At 35.4% G+C, this 20,422-nt stretch overlaps 1 protein-coding gene across 2 annotated transcripts in view; it reads right to left on the reverse strand.

The window, feature by feature from the left end:
- The window catches only part of eIF2Bdelta (eukaryotic translation initiation factor 2B subunit delta), a 104,270-nt gene extending 84,683 nt beyond the window's left edge, over positions 1 to 19,587 (reverse strand). The window contains exons 1-2 of one of the 2 annotated variants that reach the window (XM_081755533.1): positions 19,485 to 19,587; positions 7,509 to 7,544 (exon numbers count right to left, since the gene is read on the reverse strand). In XM_081755533.1, coding sequence (XP_081611659.1) covers positions 7,509 to 7,523 — 15 coding nt within the window. In that variant the 5' untranslated portion in view covers positions 7,524 to 7,544; positions 19,485 to 19,587. Of the gene's footprint in view, positions 1 to 7,508; positions 7,545 to 19,346; positions 19,465 to 19,484 lie in introns of those variants that run through there. The other variant, XM_081755532.1, reaches the window with a different exon arrangement.
- Positions 19,588 to 20,422: the final 835 nt, after the last annotated feature.

The raw sequence follows: 20,422 nt of genomic DNA on the forward strand, positions 1-20,422 counted from the left end.
TGCTCCTTCTCGTGCTACAATTTTTCGGTGGTTTGGTGAATTCAGAAGATGCTGGACATCGCTTAAAGATGAAGAGAGAGCTGGACGTCCGGCAACAGCTGTGTCAGATGAAAGCATTGCCGCTGTGAAACAAATGATATGAGAAAATCCTCGAACAACTTTCAAGGACATTGAATCTACAGTGAACATTGGATCGCCAGCAGTAACAAAAATTCTTCATGATCATCTTCGGCTCAGGAAGGTTTCATCTCGTTGGTGCCTCACACTTTGATTGAACAGCAGAAGCGCATGCGTGTGGAATGGTGTGAAGAAATGCTTGCAAGATTTGATGGAGGCAATTCTCGACACGTCTCTGACATTGTTACTGGTGATGAGACTTGGATCTATCAATTTGACCCTGAAAATAAACGCCAGCTACAGTTTGGATCTATCGCAACTTTCTTCAAATCTGGTCATGTTGCAACTGTTTCACTTGAAGAACAAAGGACTGTTACTGCTCAGCGGTACACCACTGTTTGCCTAACAAAAGTGTTCCAGAAGCTTCGGGAACGGCGTCCAAGAACTGGATTGCGTGGGATCCTGCTTCATCATGACAACGCGTCCGCACACACGGCCAACATCACAATTCAGTTGTTAGAATCTACGGAGGTCAAACTTATGACTCATCCGCCGTATAGCCCTGACCTGGCCCCGTGTGATTTTTCTGTTCCCCAGGATTAAAGATCGCATGCGTGGGAAGAGATTTTGTAGCCCTGAAGAAGCTGTCGTGGCTTGCGAGAATGAACTTTCAACACTTGAAGAAAAAGACTGGCAACACTGCTTCCAAAAGTGGTTTCCGAGGATGCAAAAGTGTGTACAGTGTAATGGTGAATACTTTGAGAAAATGAAAGTGTTAAATTGATTTTAAGTATGTAAGTTATTTCACATCTCAAAACTTTCGTAGTGACCCTCGTAATGAGTTGCGTACAGATCCCTATCAATTTAATGGAAACAGTCAGATATCGGGGTTGGCAATGGTCAGGCAGCGGTGGTGGTGCATTAGGGTAAATTCCGTACTACATGAGAAGCAGTAGAGTGGCAGTCTGCTCTGAACTGACTGAGCAGACAAGTGATAGTGTAAAATGGACGACCTCTGATTTCCAAAGAGGGTAGTTTGTTAGCAACTGGTTATGTACTATAAGCGTGACAAATGTGGCAAGTGTGTTGGGTGTCTCGTGAGGGATAATGTACAAGATGATAATGGCCTATAAAACTCACAGCAAAATCACATCAATGAAGAAGGACAGAGGTTGGAAGGACCTCTCAGTGACAGGTTCTGTCGCGCATTAAAGCGAATTGTTACTCAGAACCGTCGTGTGACTGGAGTGCCAATGACGATCTCTGTACAAGAAAAAATTTCAGCACTAAGTTCGTACTGTATATATGTGAGCACCTACCAAATGCCTTTGTGTTTGCACAGCGAGAGGAACTGCTTCCAAGAAAAACGAAATATATCAGTTTTACGTTACATGATTATGAGGCAGTGATTAAGAGAACGGCTGAAATTGTGGAAAAGAAAGTGGAGGAAATGAGAGAACCCTGAGAAAATCCACAAACGATGTATGTCCACCACAACACCTACTTAGCACGAGCTGGGTTCGAGCCTGGGACCTTACACACCAAAGGGGAAATGCTCTTACTATTGAGCCACCGAAGCCCCAAATGCTTCCGAGTTTTTCCAGAAACTGTAGATTGTGGCATTGGTGTGATCTAGGTTCACCATCTCTTACTCACAAATCAAAAACTTAAAAAACTAGTTTAGTTTGTATTCTACGCTGTACTATGCCATTCTAACGTAGAATAAGTAAAAATTGCGTTTCAATACAAATTGAGTTTCTGTGCCGGAAAGAGTTAAACCCTAATGGGGGATGAAGTTGGACTAAAATGGGCATCAAAAATGTCACCAATAAATTTAGAGGCCCTGAAAACTACGGATTCGAGACTAAATAAAGATTCGTTTTCGATCATTTTTGTCACCCCTCCCATTCCACTTAAGTGTGCCAGCGTTTTACCCCTACAATACGGTTTTTCAGACTGTAACCAATATGTGTACAAAGTTCGGTTTCAATTATTCCCGGTGTTCCACAGTTATGCTAGAGCATACATATATATAATATTAGTAGACAGTAATTTCCTTATTCATTTATATATATATATATCTACAGCAACAATCCATCATTCCTGCAAGTTGTTACTTTTCTCTATTAACTCTCTCAGCTTTCCACTTGAGAGCACTATCACGTAAATCTGGAAATCAATAAGTTCTGTGATTCCCTATATCATACTTTACCGCTATACTATACGTTAAAAAAAAGTAAAGATGGTGTATAAGAAAGCGCATGGTTATCACACTACATGGTGCACACAGGGAAAAAGCGATAGTTAAGTTAGGAACAGGTAGTTAATACGCAAACAAGAAAGTTCTGTCGGATTTCAATGCGGAGGAACTGCACGCGCAACTTTCATCCTTTGTTTTGAGACTAAATACATATTATATATATATATATATATATATATATATATATATATATATATATATATATATATATATATATCAAAACGTCTTAGTAAATCCTCTTATAGCTTCTGGTTGTGGTCATTTCGGTTAAACGGGAACGTGAATAAAAGCAGGTCATCTTTCTAAGTTCAAACTGAATTAAACGCTAATCAAACAGGTAGCAAAATAGACCTATGTAATTTGATGGGATGTGGTGAGTGGAGAGCCCATGTGTGCAGTGGTTTAACAAATTTAAGAACGAAGACTAATATCTCCGATTGGTATTTAGGGGACGTTCCCAACCACAGACAATGAGATATCCAAGGTGGATATTCAGCCTTATACTGACCAAACATGAAAGAATATTTAATTTTCAGTGCAAAAGTATTCGCCAGCACCTCTTCGAGCTTGGAAAATGATACGAGGGATAGTCCGAAAACAAGTTTTCGTTTTTTTCTGTGCATTCGATAGTCATTCAATATTCTTAATGTTATAATTCCCTTTCATTGTTGTTGATCCTGCTGTTGAGGTGGTGACGGCGTAGTGGTGTAAGAAAATCGGATTTGGAGGAAAGAGCATACTGAATATAATGGCAGATGGTTGTGTGTTACAACGCTGGGCAGGAAAGAGCTGTGGACAGTGGTGCGGCATTAGTATATATTTATGATCCCACAGTCATGTCAGTACAAATGATAAGGCCGTTGTGTAGGCAGTTTGCAGGTGGAAACTGAAGATTCCATAGCACATTCACTAGTGCTGAAAATGTTGTACAGGTGAATGCACTTATTCAAATGCATAGGATGTTGACTCTCAATAAAATTATCACATGGGACATTCCATGTCAAATCATCTAATTTTAAAACATGACCATGCTTCAATGTTTGCGATTCTCGTCAAAATTCTTTCATACATAAATACCAATGAAATAATTGCTTTTTTTTTTTTTTTTTTTTTTTTTTTTTTTTTTTTTTAACGATTTTGTGGATGAGAAATGGGCCGGAGAGAAACTTTTGAAAATGTGAATACGGCGCCAATTTCACTTTCCGGCACTCCGCTTCATGGAACTAAAATTACCATAACTTCCTTATTTTTCAACTTATTGGGCTCATTCAGGTGTCAAATGAAAGCTTAAATTTTGCTCTTTCAGTATATTTTGAGGAATCTTGTAAAGGATTACACTGTCAAACATTAATGGGCATACAAAGCAAATTTTAGGGTTTTTTAAAAATTGTGTCATTGCTCGTAAGTTACACCCATGAAACTTTTGAAACTTTTTTTATACATTCATCTTAGCACATACATAATATGGTTAAAAAATAATAAGGGTGCTTTTGGTATTTTTGTAATTATTATTATATTTTTTATTTTTATTTTACATGTACGGAAATATACAGTTTTAGGATTTGTTACAAATTGTGTCATTGCTCATAAATTACAACTATGGAACTTTCAAAGCTTCTTTTTACATAATCGTTTTAGCACATACATGATATGGTTAGAAAATAAAAAGGGTACTTTTGGCATTTTTGCAATTATGTTATTATTATTATTATTATTATTATTATTATTATTTGTATTTTAAATGTACAGAAATATACAGTTTTAGTGTTGTTAACAGATTATGCCTTTCCTCTGATGTAAGTGATGGCCAATTTCGGAATTTTTACTTTCCGGATTCCGGAAAATAAAATCGGAAAAATTTCGATTTCGGAAAGTAAAATTTCCGATTCCGGAAAATTTTGGCCATGTCACACTTTAAAGCGTTTTTCAATAATCATCTTAGTAAATATTAGATATCCTTAAAAATAAAACTGGTGTAATGTGCAGTTTTGGTATTATCATATTATATTTTTGTACTTTAACTATGGCTTTCTTTTTCTCAATTGTACTATTGCTTACAACTATCAAAGTTTTGTAACTTTCTATAGGATTAGTTTGAATTTACTCGGTACGATTAAATAACAAAAAGAGAGGCCTTTGTTGTAATAATTTTGTGAATGGAAAATATAGGCCTAGTAATGTAAGGGGTTGAGCGATTATTACAAAACCTATCAACAAAAATAGGAAATAATAGACTAATGTTCATAGATGAAAACAATAAACATACATAGCGGTAATACTTCTCAGAATTATGTAGATTTACATACAAAATGTTGTGTCCTATATTTCATAGCTCATTGTTTTCACTGATGATATTATGTCTTTTTTTTAAATTTTGCTTTTACTTGCAAGTACGGCCTGATTGGCTTGTAAGAGATGGAACAGGAACTTCCCAGGTGATATTTTCACAAGGCACTCAACAAAAGTATTCATTTTCTGGCCAGTAGAATATAGAAGGCCCAGAGCGAATCACGAATTGCACTCTGACGTACAAAAATAATAATTACAAAAATACCAAAAGCATCCTTTTAATATTTTAACCATATCATAATTCTACAAAAAAAAAAAAAATCAAAATTTCATAGTTGTAATTTACGAACAATGACAATTTGTAACAAAACTTATACAAAAAACACCCTTTTTATTTTTTAACTATATCATGTACGTGTTAAGATGAATGAACAAAAAAAGTTTCATAGTTGTAACTTTTGAGCAATGACAATTTGTAAAAAAAAAAAATGTATGCCCATTAATTTTTTACAGCGTAACCTTTTGCAAGATTTCTTAGGATCTACTGAAAGAGCAAAAGTTAAGCTTTCATTTGACACCTGTATGAGTCCAAAAACTTCTTGAAAAATAAGGAAGTTACGGTAATTTTAGTTCCATGAAGCTGAGTGCCGGAAAGTGAAATTGGAGCCAAATTCACATTTTTTAAAAATTTCTCCCCGGCCCATTTCTCACCCAAAAAATTTTGAAAAAAAAATATTTAGTATAATTTCATTGGCATTTACGTATGAAAAAAAATTTGAAGAGAATCTGATACATTGAAGCACATTGCTCTAGGTGAGTTGACATAAAATGACCCACGTAGCTTAGCATTAGACATACACGAGCAATACCGAAAAGTTTCGGTATGGTGGGTACCTCAACAGTTTTACTCGTGATAACATCAAAGTGGATACCCATCTTCCTACATAGCATGTTGCGCTATGAGCGGAAGGGCAACAACTACATCAGTCAATCTGTCACAGGGGACGAGACTTTTACTTTTGTCCACACCTTTACACAAGAGATGAAATCAGCATATATGAAACGGAAACATCCCAGTTCATCGTCGGCAAAAAGCTCACTGTGGTTCTATCGGCGAGTAAAGTGCCCCTCACCGTTGTCTAGAAATGAAAAGCGTTCTTTTGCTTTTTTTTTTTTTTTTTTTTTTTTTTTTTTGAAGGCATTGTCAACATACAACGCTGTGAAACTCAATGAGTTTGAAGGCTGTAATCAAGAAAAGCTTCTTAGGATGCTCACATTAGATGTCATTCTCCTTGGCAATAAACCAGACAACGGCTCAACGGCTAGTACTGTGGCAAATGTGCACACTATTATCTGGGAATACATTGAACTTTTCCTTTAATTTAGAACTTGTACCCAGTGACTTTCACCTGTTCCCTGCCTTGAAAATGTGGCTGAGTAGAAAGAATTTTGTAAGTAATGAAGAGGTGACAACTGTCGTCCAGTGATTCTTCCATATGCAAGACACAAGTTTTTATGAACAGACGTTCATCAAGCTGGTGCAGAGGTATGACGAGTGTCTTAAATGCAAACGTTCTAGATAATTATGTGAGTAATACCAGCACAGGGAAACTTATTTTTAGATTACCTCCTTGTATACAAGACGGCGATGGATCTCACATGACCTGACTGCAAATCAGAAAACAATATGAGCAAATACATGTGTTTATTTGTATCTCCGTCAGGGAAAGAATCGATTTCTGGACATATTGTTAACATAGGATGAGAAGTAGGTTCTTACGATACTTAAGGCTGACGTCATTTGGTTAGTAAAATATGCATCTACACTCAAGTAATCTAAACAACCACTGCACCACTAGAAGCTTATGTTGAATGTGTGGAAGATTTTGCGAAGTATCATGTATCATGAGCTTCTGCCACTTGGCCACACAATCAATACAATTGTGTACACGTTGCGATTGTAACGTTTGCATGATAAATTTAACCAGTGCCTGTCAATCACAGAAGTTTACTCTTATTTCAGAAGAATACTAAGACATGTTTCTAGGATTGCCCATGATACCATAGTATATATGATTTAAATGGAAAACGCAAATACATCTCCGATATTCATCGGGCATTATACCGTCGAAATTTCCATTTGTTCCACTCGTACGACGTCAATGATGATGATGATCCCGAGTTCTTCAGCAGTGACCCAAGTACTGGACCTCATTAGCTCACGTTGCGTTAATTTCTATCAGCATGAGAGCCACAGTTTGCCGAGCGTTGGATACACGCTATTACTGCTGATGGTGCACTGTTTCTGACTTTTCAAAGGACGTTTTACCTTTCTCTTTGTAAAGTCAATATCCGAAAGAACTTTCTTTTCAATACTACTAAAAGCATAACTACTATAGTATCATGCACTATAACAAAAAACCCTGTTTCAACGATCTCTACTAGTGCTGTTAAAATTATTCACGTGATCTTTCTTCTGATATTTGAATTAATAGTTATCTGAATAATTTGTCGTGCAATTATTTGAATAACGAATTTCGTTCGAATATTCGAAGAACCAATTGTTCGACTTTTAACAACGCTAATCTCTACAGACACACACGGAAGAACAAGTAATTAACTGAAGATGTTCAATCTTAAATAGAAAGAAAAAACAGAAAGTTAGCACTGCTTTTAGTCAATCACACTTCTTTATCTTTTCAAAATACTCCAATTTTTCTTTCCCATTTACATATTACTAAACTGTAAGTGGCCATGCCAAACACTGAAATTAATAGAAATCAATATAAAGTTTACACACAAAAACGAGCAATGATTAAATATATTCCCCGAAAAAAAATACCTGTTCACTTTCCATGGTGCTTGTGAATCCAGTTTACTAAAAAAGAGAAAACAACCTTTTAAGATCACCGTACCTAGACGTTAGTATCTACATTTATGGAAACATTTAACTGAATCAGCTACTGTGAAAAAGGTAATGAGCACAGTTTGAATCACAGAACAAATAACAATTAGTTATACTTCTATATTCTCTTTGTTTTACAAACGCACTGCTAAATGCATAAAACTACCTCGTTGTACTATCTTGTTTATTCACAAGAAGGGAAAAATACATACAATATGATACTATCATAATTCTACACTGAATTTCCAAATACTGAAGTACGCAAACAAAAGATTCAAGAAAAAAAATTAATAAATGAGAAACACAACATACACGGAAAGCATTCTTTATTTCATCCCATCAGAAGTTCAACTTTCAGCTTCTGGGAATTGTAATTTGCCATACACTGTATTTGCTTTTTCAACACAGAATATGAAATATGGGCTCACATCACTAGAAAAACCCATCTAAGTTTTTGATATTTCTATTAGTACATTATTGGTAAAATCAAGCAATTAAGCTATATGACAATGCGTTTATTATTATTATTTACGAGATTTTCAACTTCTATTGGGATACCCATTTCCATATATTATTAAGATTTAATAAATACTAAAACTTCTGAATTCACTGAACGAACGGACAAGAAAAAAATCTCACCTTTGTTCCAGATAATTAATGTACAAAATATTTTATTTCTGAAATAAACATTACAATGCACTGTAAAACAAAAGACAATAATAAAATTTCGAAAAAAATAACAGTTTAGAATGTAGGGAATGTCGATTTGGACCTTTTTAGGACAAGGTTTATTTCTTTACTTATATGTATTTATTTTTGTGAGATGAACAAAGGAGGATACGCAATCACGAAGACCCATAATTCTACCTGAGCATCATGTATAAACAATCTGGGCAACTTGGGGCATTTCTGTGGATTCCTCCTTCAATCCTGGAAAATTTACGTACTCATTTTGGCGTGGGGGACAAGTGATGAAGAGGGGTGTGTGTGGAGGGGGTAAAAATTAAATGATGTATTCATATCGACGGATGAAACAAAGGAAACACAACCGAGACGGTTTAAAATTAAAATTTAACTACATCAATTAAAAAAAAAAAAGAAAGTCGAACTATTTTGGACATTCTTGGTACACCAAGAATTAATTGCCTTATCCCTCTAACGACCATCTTGATGAGATGGCAACATTGTACCTGCAAAGTTCGCAATGTTGTAGCATGTCTTGGTGTCCTGACATAACTAAATCGGAATCTAGAAGGAATTATTACTCCTAAACGCTTAAACCTTGAAACTTTACTCCGAAGACTGGGCTATAAAGGATTTAGACCCACGTACAAAACATTTTACCAAATCTTATCCAGTCTTTTCTGTCATGAAATCATTATAAATATTAGCTACAGAATTCAAATATTTCTATCTAAACATTGATTTACACATATTTCAAGCAAACGAGGTAAATTTCAATCGAAATATGCGAACAGCAAACGTCTTTGACATCTTGGGAACAATAAAAAAAAATATAGTTTCTTCATTGGTGTGCACTGTGAAAATATTCCATTAGAAGTGGAATGTATTTTTATACAAGTCAATAAATAATGCCTTTGTGTATAAATAGGTTAATTATTTTGCAAATATATTGTAATTACGTGAAATTAATCATATGATTTAAATTATGAAGGACGTGATATTACAGCAAAAAATCACATGTGAAGACGAAGAAGTTAGGGTGAAAGACTGAAGAGGTTAGGGTGAAACACGACAATTTCTACAATAAACATCAATAAATATCATACCACTTTAATATATTCAAGAATAAACGCAAATGAAATATGCATAGCCTTCGTCACATGCATTAGTTATGTCAGGATAACATGATCTATACCGGTACTAAATTTTGCAGGTACAATGTTGCTATCTCATTAGAGGGGATAAGCCAATTAAATCCGTGAGTGTACAAGAGTAAGAATCCGCTCTGGAATAATTCATGGGCATATACATTCATGACAGTGTGGAAGTCAAAAACGTCTTAGCAAGAAATGGAATTCAAACTTCAAATTCAGATCAACACGTAAAACTGGCTTGATCGATTTGTTTCTGTCATAAGTTTATTTGAAGTAGATATTTATTACATGTAATTTTACTATGTTATTTAGTTATTTGGTTTGGAGCTTAATATCTTTCAGCACGTAGATTATATGAAGCGTACACCTAGCTTAGCGTGGAATGAAAACCATATCTCTCACTAGGAATGAACCCAATCCCCGTGCCCAAGTTGCATAATGTAGCCATATAGACATGAGAGAGCTTATATATATACAGGGTGACCATTTATCTTGATGTGCCTTTGTAGCCTTCAAACAAATACACACGCTGAAATTTCGTTACAATAAAAATATCAACAGGGGGACATTGCCATACTCAATGCCACCAGATTAACAGTGTTGTCAACCTAATATAAAGATGTATTTGTTCAAATAGCACTATGTCAGGTTATTTTTTAAACCTACATGTAAAACAAAAACTTATAATTTCATACTTATTACGCAGTGTTGCAAACTAAGGACGCTACATCACAAACATCGAAAAATAACCCAATTTTGGAGGGTTCTACAAAAGTAATACCGCAAGTGACATGCAATCCGAAGTACCTTACTGTCAAATAATACGATCATCATATGACATACATCAAAGAAGAAACAAAGTTACAAAGAACTGAAATTTTGACTTTTTTCAGAAGTTTTTATTTCGAAAATATGTTTAGGTAAGTATCACCTCTAGTTAGGTAGATGGTTTTGAATAGGCATAAAGATCATAAGGCTGTTTACAACAATTTGTTAGTTGAAACCATTTCGTAGATATGAAAAAAGAATTGTTAAATTTAATATATATTTCTTAAAATGGTGTATTTGTGGGAACTTTTTAAACCGCTTTTTGATTTACTTTCCTTCTATAACATTACAATAATACTTTGTGGGAGCTCCTTCATGGCTAAGCTGTTAGGGTTTGCACCTTTGGTGTGGAAGACCCGGGATCGACTCCCGGCAGGTGGTTCGGATCTCACGTTAATCAGTAGGTTCAAATCTCATATAGCCTCGCTGCTGAAAGAGACACTAAACTCAAAATGAACTCAACTCAATACTTTGTAGTAGATATAATTACAAGTTCTCGGAATTACATAATTTTAAGCAGTGTTGTAAATTTTACTAGTATTTATCATATCTCCAGAACAGTTTAAGACATCGAATTTTAGTAAATGGCATTATCACCTTCACATCTTCTGAAAGCTATCCATGCAACTGGATGAGAAACTATCTAAGCAGCCTTTAGAAATGAAGGCTTTTGAAAAAAGTTAAATTTTCGTTCCTTTGTTCCTACTCATTCGAAATCCATTATATCATGATCATAGACAATAAAGTACTTTGGATGTACATTGCACCGTCCGTCTCACTTGTGTTATTACTGCTTTGGAGGCCACCAAAATTTGGAATTTGTTTGCAACACTAAATAACAAATCCGACATTCTAAATCCTCATTTAACATGTTGATTTGAAATATGCAATAACTTGACGTACTACAATTTGAGAAAAAAAATTTAACTTTATGTTGAGTTAAATCCACTATCAACCTGGTATCACAGAGTACGTTAAACAACGTCTCCCTGCTGATATTTGCATGGTGATTTTTTTTTCTTTTACGTTACAATGGCGTATCAATATATAAACCCTCCAGTTTTTAAATATATTTATGAATTATTTTTAACAGTGGCACTCATTTTTTTCCGCGTATCCCGAACGATGCTTTTCCATTAAAGCGTGTACCTCTAGGCTTCAACTATCTTTATTCAAATTCCAGAATATCAAAAATATAGAATTTATTACTTCACGTTTCACACTGAAATACTGGCAGATTTCTACGACTGAGAAAGAAGTTTTTCCTGATCCACGAACACCATCAATTTATGGTCAGTCATCGTAATTTATGGTCATCATTCATTTAATTATTTTACTTTTTTATTTTATTTTTTTAATTATTATTCTTTTTTATTTTATACTTTCTTACTTAATGGAAAAATGAGTCAACCTTCCTACATTTGGAGTTTGGTCTGGTTTGATTTGATTTTAGGTCCTCTTTCAGCAGCGAGGCTATGAGACATTGACCTTAGTGTTGGAAAATTTCATGAAAAGTTCAAACTTGAAAAGTTCGGCTCATTTTTTTAAATTGTCCATTTAAAAAATCCCTGTAAAATTACAAACATTTTGGTATATAACATGGCTATATTAAAAATCGAAGTAAATTTATTTTAGTTTTTTTTCTCTTTCTAATAGTACATAATTTTCACATTTTTTCAAAAGACGTTACGGAGCGTTACAAGCATGTATTTCAAATTTCAAGCCTATATCATAAAACAGTATGTTTTCGGCAGAATTTTACATGATGCTGACAATCGAAAACTTAAATTTGACTTGCACAAACAAGTTTATATCATAAACTCACGCATTACCAATACAAAATTAATCATTTTATTTAATATTTTTCCTTTGTGGAAAGCACTGATTCAGTTACAATAAAGTGTTTTACGTGTTTATCCATATCATGTATAATGTCAATATGTGTCAGTCCATCTTGTATCATTATGGTGCAAATAACTATACTGTATAACACATAGGTAGCTCACAGTCATCGCACTATGTTCAGAATAAGTTATTATAAAAATGAGTGTCGCTAATTAGTAAATAAAAGAAAGCGAAAGTTCGGGAAAAGTTGCTTATGAAAAGTTCGGAAACGAACTTTCGAAAATGAAAATTCGCCTGAAAAGTTCGCTCATTTACATCTCTAATTGACCTACAGCTTAGCGTGGGATCCAAAAAACACATGAGCTTCCACGGAGAATTGAACTTGGATACCTCAAACATAAAGCTACAAGAGAGCTCTTCTGTATTTGTAATATAACAAAACACTAGTACCAAACGATAATTATATACTAACGATGTATATCATTTCGGCATTCTGAATACATTGTTGAACATAAACACACACAATTCGTCCCTCATTTATTATCTACAACCAACAAACTTATTTTTTCTTCTGAATTATTTGATTTCTTTTTATTTAACCTGTTCTTTTCCTTTGTAAATTTGAAGTTAACACCTTTCGGCGCTCAACCTTCTTTATTTCAAAAGATAATTTACTTTTTCAGTCGTTTTCTTACCTTCCTTTTAAATCTATCTTGATTTTTTGAGGCATTTTTCACGAATCTTTCAGTTTTACGGCCCATGCTTACGTTGTGTGGGCTAAAGGAGACAGTGATAATGAGAATGAATGAAATAGTGGAAGAAAGTGGGAAGGATCGGAAAATCCAAAGACAACCCATGCACATAGTGTTTATTCGCAATAAACCCAAATGGTAGATGCTGGAATCGAACCAGAAACCCGATGCACCAGAGGTGAACGTTTAACACTGAGTCACCGCGACCCCGATGTGTTGTTCTTCATATCTCTGAACAGCTAAGATATTACCAGATTCTTTTGTGAAATATAGTAAATTTCAATGTCTTGCGGTATATTCTGAAGCATTTTCCCGATATTCCAGTAAGTGTGAACCCTGTACTTATTTGGTAATGAAATAACCAAGTTTTACTAGAAACAAGGAAAGCATGCTACAATAGAACTGTGTTACAGAACTACATTCGTTTTAAATTTTATATACTGCACAAGAGGTCATCGCATATCCCTGGCTGAATACCACTGATTTATAAAATACAAACTGATACGCAGGTAATAAGTCTTACTGCTTAGGAATAGTCATTGCTTGAAAATACACTTTAGTGGCCGACAAGTTTCAATATCGCATGCAAACAGTGTGATTGTTTATATCGTTTCTGAATACAGTTTGGTCTTCAGCCATGGAAAGTTTAATTTTACCGAGTTTGGCGCAGGGTGATAAGAAGGCAAACCAATATATACTGGTTTCTCCATATACTCAAATGCTGAACAGCCCTCTCCTAATCTAATGGTTAGAGTCTTTTGGTGCATGTAGGTCTGAGTTCTATTTCCAGTTGGAATAGAGTGCAGTGAGTAGGATTTCACTTTAATCTGTAGGTAGGCCTACATGTCTCATATAGCCTCAGTGCTGAAAAGGGACGACAGATTTCCAAATGGTTATCTTCATGTATAAATCAAATTTTTAACATTTTTGACTAAAGGAAACTTAAGAATCCGAAAATTACCATCAAATCCGAAAAAACCCACATGATCCTCCCCCCCCCCCCAAAAAAAAAGAAAAAGTTATTTCGAAACTTGACTCTCACAAGCAAACTCTTGTGCTGTACTAATTTATTCTATAGTAACAGGGTGTAAGGCTTCAGACCGATAACGTACTTCAAAAGTTTCTGGAATTGATTGCATAGAAAAATAGAATACATTATTAAGAACGAACATTCGAACTGCCAGTAAAAGACGAAGAATTTTTTTATTTATTTATCTATTTAACAATCACCAGATACAGATCAGATGTCATTTTATACTGGATATCTAAAAACAACAATAACAATGAAAAGAATTTGGAAAGTATCGGTCAAGGCCTGTTGGTAGGTGTAATCCCGGCATTTTGCCTGGTAGGACTGAGAACAATTCTGGAAAACCCCAGTCAGGATGGGCGGCAGCGGAAATCGAACCCGCAACCTCCAGAATGCGAAGCCAACGCTCTACCACTTGAGCTACTTCGCTCCGTTCAGCTTTACGTCAAGTTAAAAATTAAAATGTCTTCCACTGACATTCTACAATTCTCATTATGTAGGTTGTAGTTTAATTGTCCCTGTATATTTTGGAAAGTATCTCCCAATCACTTATTGCCGCATGAAAGAAACAGCTTTTGTCCATGACAAATGAGTTTAAAAGCTCACTGAGACGCAAATTTTAAGTACGTACGTACGATACTAGCATGTCATCACAATTATTCTTAAAATTAGCCTTCATGAACTCACATTGTTTTCCCAGCAGCTGATTCAATGCTCGATCCCTTAATCACAACAAATATACCTGTAACCACCAACACATAACTATATACATATTGTACAAAAGCAGGGTTGGCAAACACCATGGTTTTATTGAAAAAACAAAAAAAAAATGTTTCAACTTTTTTTTTGTTTAAACCAGGTTTTTTTGGTTTAAATAATTTACTCTATGTATTTATATTAGATATGGACAGAAATTAGTTTGTTTCGCCTTAGTGTTAATTATGCAACAACAAGGTTATGCTGGAAGGGATCATATAAGCTTAAAGCACAATCCAAACCGCTTCTCGGCTTACATCCAAGAGATTTCGTCACGAAACCGGGACTAATTGGTTACAAATGCGATTGCCGACTCACTCACGAAGGACTCCTGATAAAAATACGTTGTACTAATCTTTACATAGGCCTGGTTGTTAATATAATTGTTAAGAGTCATTTCAAAAGGACAAAATGATAAACAGTTACACAAGTAAAAACATTATACATTATACAGAATTATATAAAAATTGGGAAACTCTCGCCTTAGCCATTGAGAAAATCCTGTTATTACTTTAAATGTATTTGTATGTAAAATTTTAAGGTCAACGTATCATAATCACTACGCTAAAACTGAGATATTAAATTACAAATTTGGTATGTAGATATCATTCAATAAAATTAAAACAAAGTCGAATCCAAGCTGATGTTGGAAGCTACTTAGGCAGTTGATACATTTTACCAATTTCCATCAATATATTTAAGCAACCTTGGCTTCTTTATAAAACAACAGGCATTTAGGCAAGCAGAAATATATAATTTGGTTTCGTTTCGTATGTTTAGGCTTAACATCCTTCTGAAATACCAAGGTTATCATGGAGAAGACTTTCGCTTAAAGGGACACCTCGAATCGCTACTTGGTTTACACTTGAAAGATGGGTTGTGGTTCGACCGAGAACTGAACACGGGACCAATTAATTAAAAGATGAAAAGTAGGTACGCGTAATGCAGATGGTGTGATAAGTGGAGACGTCACCATGAAGTTCACACAATTTAAAGCATTTTTTTTCTTTCTTTTTTTAACAGCTGGTTTAAACCAGCCAATCCTGTACAAAAGTACGAGACAATTACTACAGTTCCCACCAGGGTAAAATTTACACAACGCTAAAAACCAACTGGTTTAAACAAAAAAAAAAAAAAAAAAAAAAAAAAAAGAATGAAAATGCTTTAAATCGTGTGAACTTCATGGTGACGTCTCCACATATCACACCATCTACATTCCGTTTATCTACTTTTCACGTTTTAATCAAGGGCTCCCGTGATCAATTCTCGGTCAAACCACAGCCCATCTTTCAAGTGTAAACCAAGTAGCGATTCGAGGTGTCCCTTTAAGCGAAAGTCTTCTCCATGATAACCTTGGTATTTCAGAAGGATGTTAAGCCTAAACATACGAAACGAAACCAAATTATATATTTCTGCTTGCCTAAATGCCTGTTGTTTTATAAAGAAGCCAAGGTTGCTTAAATATTTTGATAGAAATTGGTAAAATGTATCAACTACCTACGTAGCTTCCAACATCAGCTTGGATTCGACTTTGTTTTAATTTTATTGAATGATATCTACATACCAAATTTGTAATTTAATACTTCAGTTTTAGCGTAGTGATTATGATACGTTGACCTTAAAATTTTACATACAAATACATTTAAAGTAATAACAGGATTTTCCCAATGGCTAAGGCGGGAGTTTCCCAATTTATATATAATTCTGTATAATGTATAATGTTTTTACTTGTGTAACTGTTTATCATTTTGTCCTTTTGAAATGACTCTTGACAATTATATTAACAACCAGGCCTATGTAAAGATTAGTACAACGTATTTTTATCAGGAGTCCTTCGTAAGTGAGTCGGCAATCGCATTTGTAACCAATTAGTCCCGGTTTCGTGACGAAATCTCTTGGATGTAAGCCGAGAAGCGGTTTGGATTGTGCTTTAAGCTTATATGATCCCTTCCAGCATAACCTTGTTGCTGCATAATACCACCAAGGCGAAACAAACTAATTTCTGTCCATATCTAATATAAATACACAGAGTAAATTAAACCAAAAAAGCCGGGTTTAAACAAAAAAAAACTGGTTTTTGGTTTTTTCAATAAAAAACCATTGTGTTTGCCAACCCTGGTTCCCACTTCCTTATACATAAATGAATAAAAACACAATTTTCAATACAGAAATGATACAAAGATAGACACAATCGATATTTCTTCTTCTTCTTTTAAATCAAATACTAAAACCTATATAAAGCTGTAGTTGCTTATGGAACGAAAGAAACATTTATTAATATTTGCTAATGAATATTTGTTAACATCTTCAATTTTATTAACCTGTGACATATTCCTGTAATTACTAAAAAAACATTTGGCATACCAAATATCTTCGGTAATTAATTACAGGAACATGTCGCAGGTTAGTAAAATGGAATATAACGCTACTAAAACCTACATCGGACCAAAGTTTACATTATTGCTGTGATTATGTCAGCTGGAGACTGCAGCAAACGAGAGTAAATGAAATGAACAGCAAGGTGATACCGAAAGAAATTAAACTACCATGTACCGATCATTCACTTTCATAAAATTTACACAACGCTGTCTATAAATAATAATAATAAAATGATAACCTAGTTCTGCCGGGCGAAAACATGGCAGCATAAGGTTAGGTATGCAGCTATAGGGACCTTCGAACTTGATATGGCAATATGCTCTCACAACAACTATGTTAATCAAGAAATTGTTCCGATGGTGGTTCTGTGAGCACGTGTATGTAGAAGTCTATGATTACACCAGAGACAAAAAATTGACGTAACAAGCCAACGTGAAATTTTGCGTTTAGGTGGCAAATCGGCCACAGAGACAATGAATAAGCTGCGGCAAGCTTACATTGAAAAAAAATGAAATCTTTGAGTTTTACGTCCCACGATTATGCCGGTTAGGCTAAAGGAGACGGTGATTATGAGAAATGAATGAAATGGTGGAATGAAGAAAGTGGAAGGAAACGGGAGAACCCCGAGAAAACCCACGAAGTTCACTTGGCGGGGGCTGGGATCGAACCCGAGACCCCAAGCACCAGAGGTGAACGCTCTACCACTGAGAGCTTACATTGATGAGGCAATAATGACACACTCAGTGATACAGACAATTCCAAGATCAAAGAACATGCCTTGAAGGCGACGAGTGACTCGGACGACTTTCTTCAAGAATTATCTCAAAAAAACTGAGACGAATTAGGAAACTTGTGCATAACGATTGTCCGAGGATGATCAAAGATATTCCAGACATTGATGGTGTATCGTACGAATCAGTATCGACAATTCTAATGTCGGAATTAAACTGTTTGCCTCTGCCAAATTCGTCCCCCGACTGTTGACCTTTGAACAAAAGAGACATAGCCTGGTTGGTTCAGCTTCCCTTTAAGATGAGAGGCGTGCTAAAACCTACAGCTTAACGTAGGTTCCGACCCATATGACGTTTCCACCAGAAATCGAATCCGGATATCACGGGCCGAATATAGCAAGGACATCGTGTCGACGTGAGGGAAGATCTCCGTTTGGCGTGTTGTAGATGATCCATCCTTCACGTTTAGGATCATCACTACTGATGAATATTGGGTTTATGCGCACGATTCTGGGACAAAGCGGAGAATGAACCATCGATCAACGAAGACCATATTCATCGTGCTTTCCGACTTTGCAGCATTATTGATCGTCAATTCGTCCCCAAGGGCCAGACCGTCGAACACAGAAATTTATTGCGATGATCTGTAGCACTTCCGAGGCTTCAACTGACTTTTTTGATATTCTATTCACATTCGGTTAGATTAGGTTAATAACATTTAATTCAGACAGTATTGCCGTGCGGGCGTTAGCGAGTCAAGGCGGGTAAGAGCCCCGCAGGGCACGTTGTTTTTTGCCTTCGTTACTGTTGCCCCCCCCCCCCATTACTAAACAATTACCCCGAATTGTACCGTACGAAGAACCCAATTCTTACCAAGTACTCCTCGTTCACAAGTTTCTCGTCACTCACATGTCGTTTCCGCACCCGGCAGATTTAGCTCCTACCAACTGCTTCATTTTTCAGATTAAGATGCAACTCAATGATAGCAGTTTTCACAGTGTTCCCAAAATTCAGCAAAAGTCAAAATTGGTACTGGATTAACTGTTACAGAAAGGGGTCCAAACTTTAACTTAATCCTCCCCTACTCTAAGCTACCTACACTAGTCCTACTTTTTAATCAACACAAATTGCATCGTATCATTAAACTATTGTTGACAACCATTACCCTAGACTTGACAGCTTTATAAAAAAAAAAAAAAAAAAAAAGGACGAACTCATCTTTCGTAAACAACTCTACATTTTTCTCGTGACTACATAAGGATAACAATTGAAGCGGGCGTTGTAAAGCTGGCCCAGAAAATGTTACAACGGCGCAGAGATGATTTGTTGAATAATTTGACGTATGTTTCTAAAAACCCGTATGTAATTTCATCATCCTTCTGCTGAATTTCAAATTTTTGAATTAAACATCATCAGCTTAGAACGTCATACAATACTTCGCTATTATACGCACATATATAGATCTACAAATTATTCTACATATAAATCCCCAATTACATTGACTCTAGAAATTTCACAGCCCTTTTAATAAAAGAATGCTACTCCCGTCAGCAAAATAAAACTCAAATAGTTAAGTGAGCATTTCAATATGCGACATATTTTGTACAAATACGTACATTATGAATATACACAACGGTAATTAACACCTTGGCATGATTCTTTCTTCCACAACTACAAAGTTACTTTCACAATTACGTTACTTTTTTCGTACAACACATTCAAAATACTGAACTTTATAAAAGCAGAAAACATACCGCAATCAGTTCACAATTCACATCGACATTCACTATAACCAAGCGTTGCCAGGTATGGAAGTCAAAATAACTGCAAATTACAAATAGTCTTCTCTTTTATTCTATTCACTAACACAACTACAAGTATGTGAATCGGACATAATTTATGTAAACTACAATTGTAAAGATTATCGTATGTCTACCTCACAAGTGGAAGTTTTGAAATGAAGACAAAAACATTACAAAAGGTACGCTCAGGATGCAAATTACCGGAGGGATGAGGGGGATTTCCCCCTCAATCACATTTTGTTCACCCCCAAAGAAGTCAGCTGAAGTATCCCCACCGGGGATGCTCACTTTTCCCCCCAAACTATGCTTAGTATAACACCAAATTTCACTGATTTTGTCGTTTCTTGTAAGTTTAAACTTCTAGCTGTATTTTCGAAATGAGTGATGTAAATTATTCACTTTTGTTCATTTCTAATTTCCCAACTATTTTCATCGTTATTTAGTTGAACTATATTATTATAACTACGGTTATTACTTGCAACTGTATCCTCATACCCTTCAGTTTGCCGTCGTTCGTGAATTTGAATATACTAATTGCGCATAACAAAGTCACATAATGGGTTTATAAATGCTCTTAGCGGTTGGCCAAGAGGAAGTAAACAAATAACTTCTTCCACCGTACTTGGCGAAGGTCGGACATATCATATTCATCAAGGATGTTATAAAATAGAGGATCTGCCCATACTACAAAATCGTGAAGCCATACGTCACAGCTTCGCCACACCTACTCTGCCCACTTCGCGCCACTAAGATCGTAATGTTTTGAGCCAACAATCATGGCGGAAACGAGAGTAGCCAATCAGACGTGCCGGATCAGACGATTCTCGGTTGTTTTTTGGCTTCATTGAGTTCATATGATGAAGATGCGTATGGGCAGATTCTGTATTTTA

This window comes from Thermobia domestica, chromosome 4, assembly GCF_964235325.1.
Source record: "Thermobia domestica chromosome 4, izTheDome1.hap1.1, whole genome shotgun sequence".
Lineage (NCBI taxonomy): Eukaryota > Metazoa > Arthropoda > Insecta > Zygentoma > Lepismatidae > Thermobia > Thermobia domestica.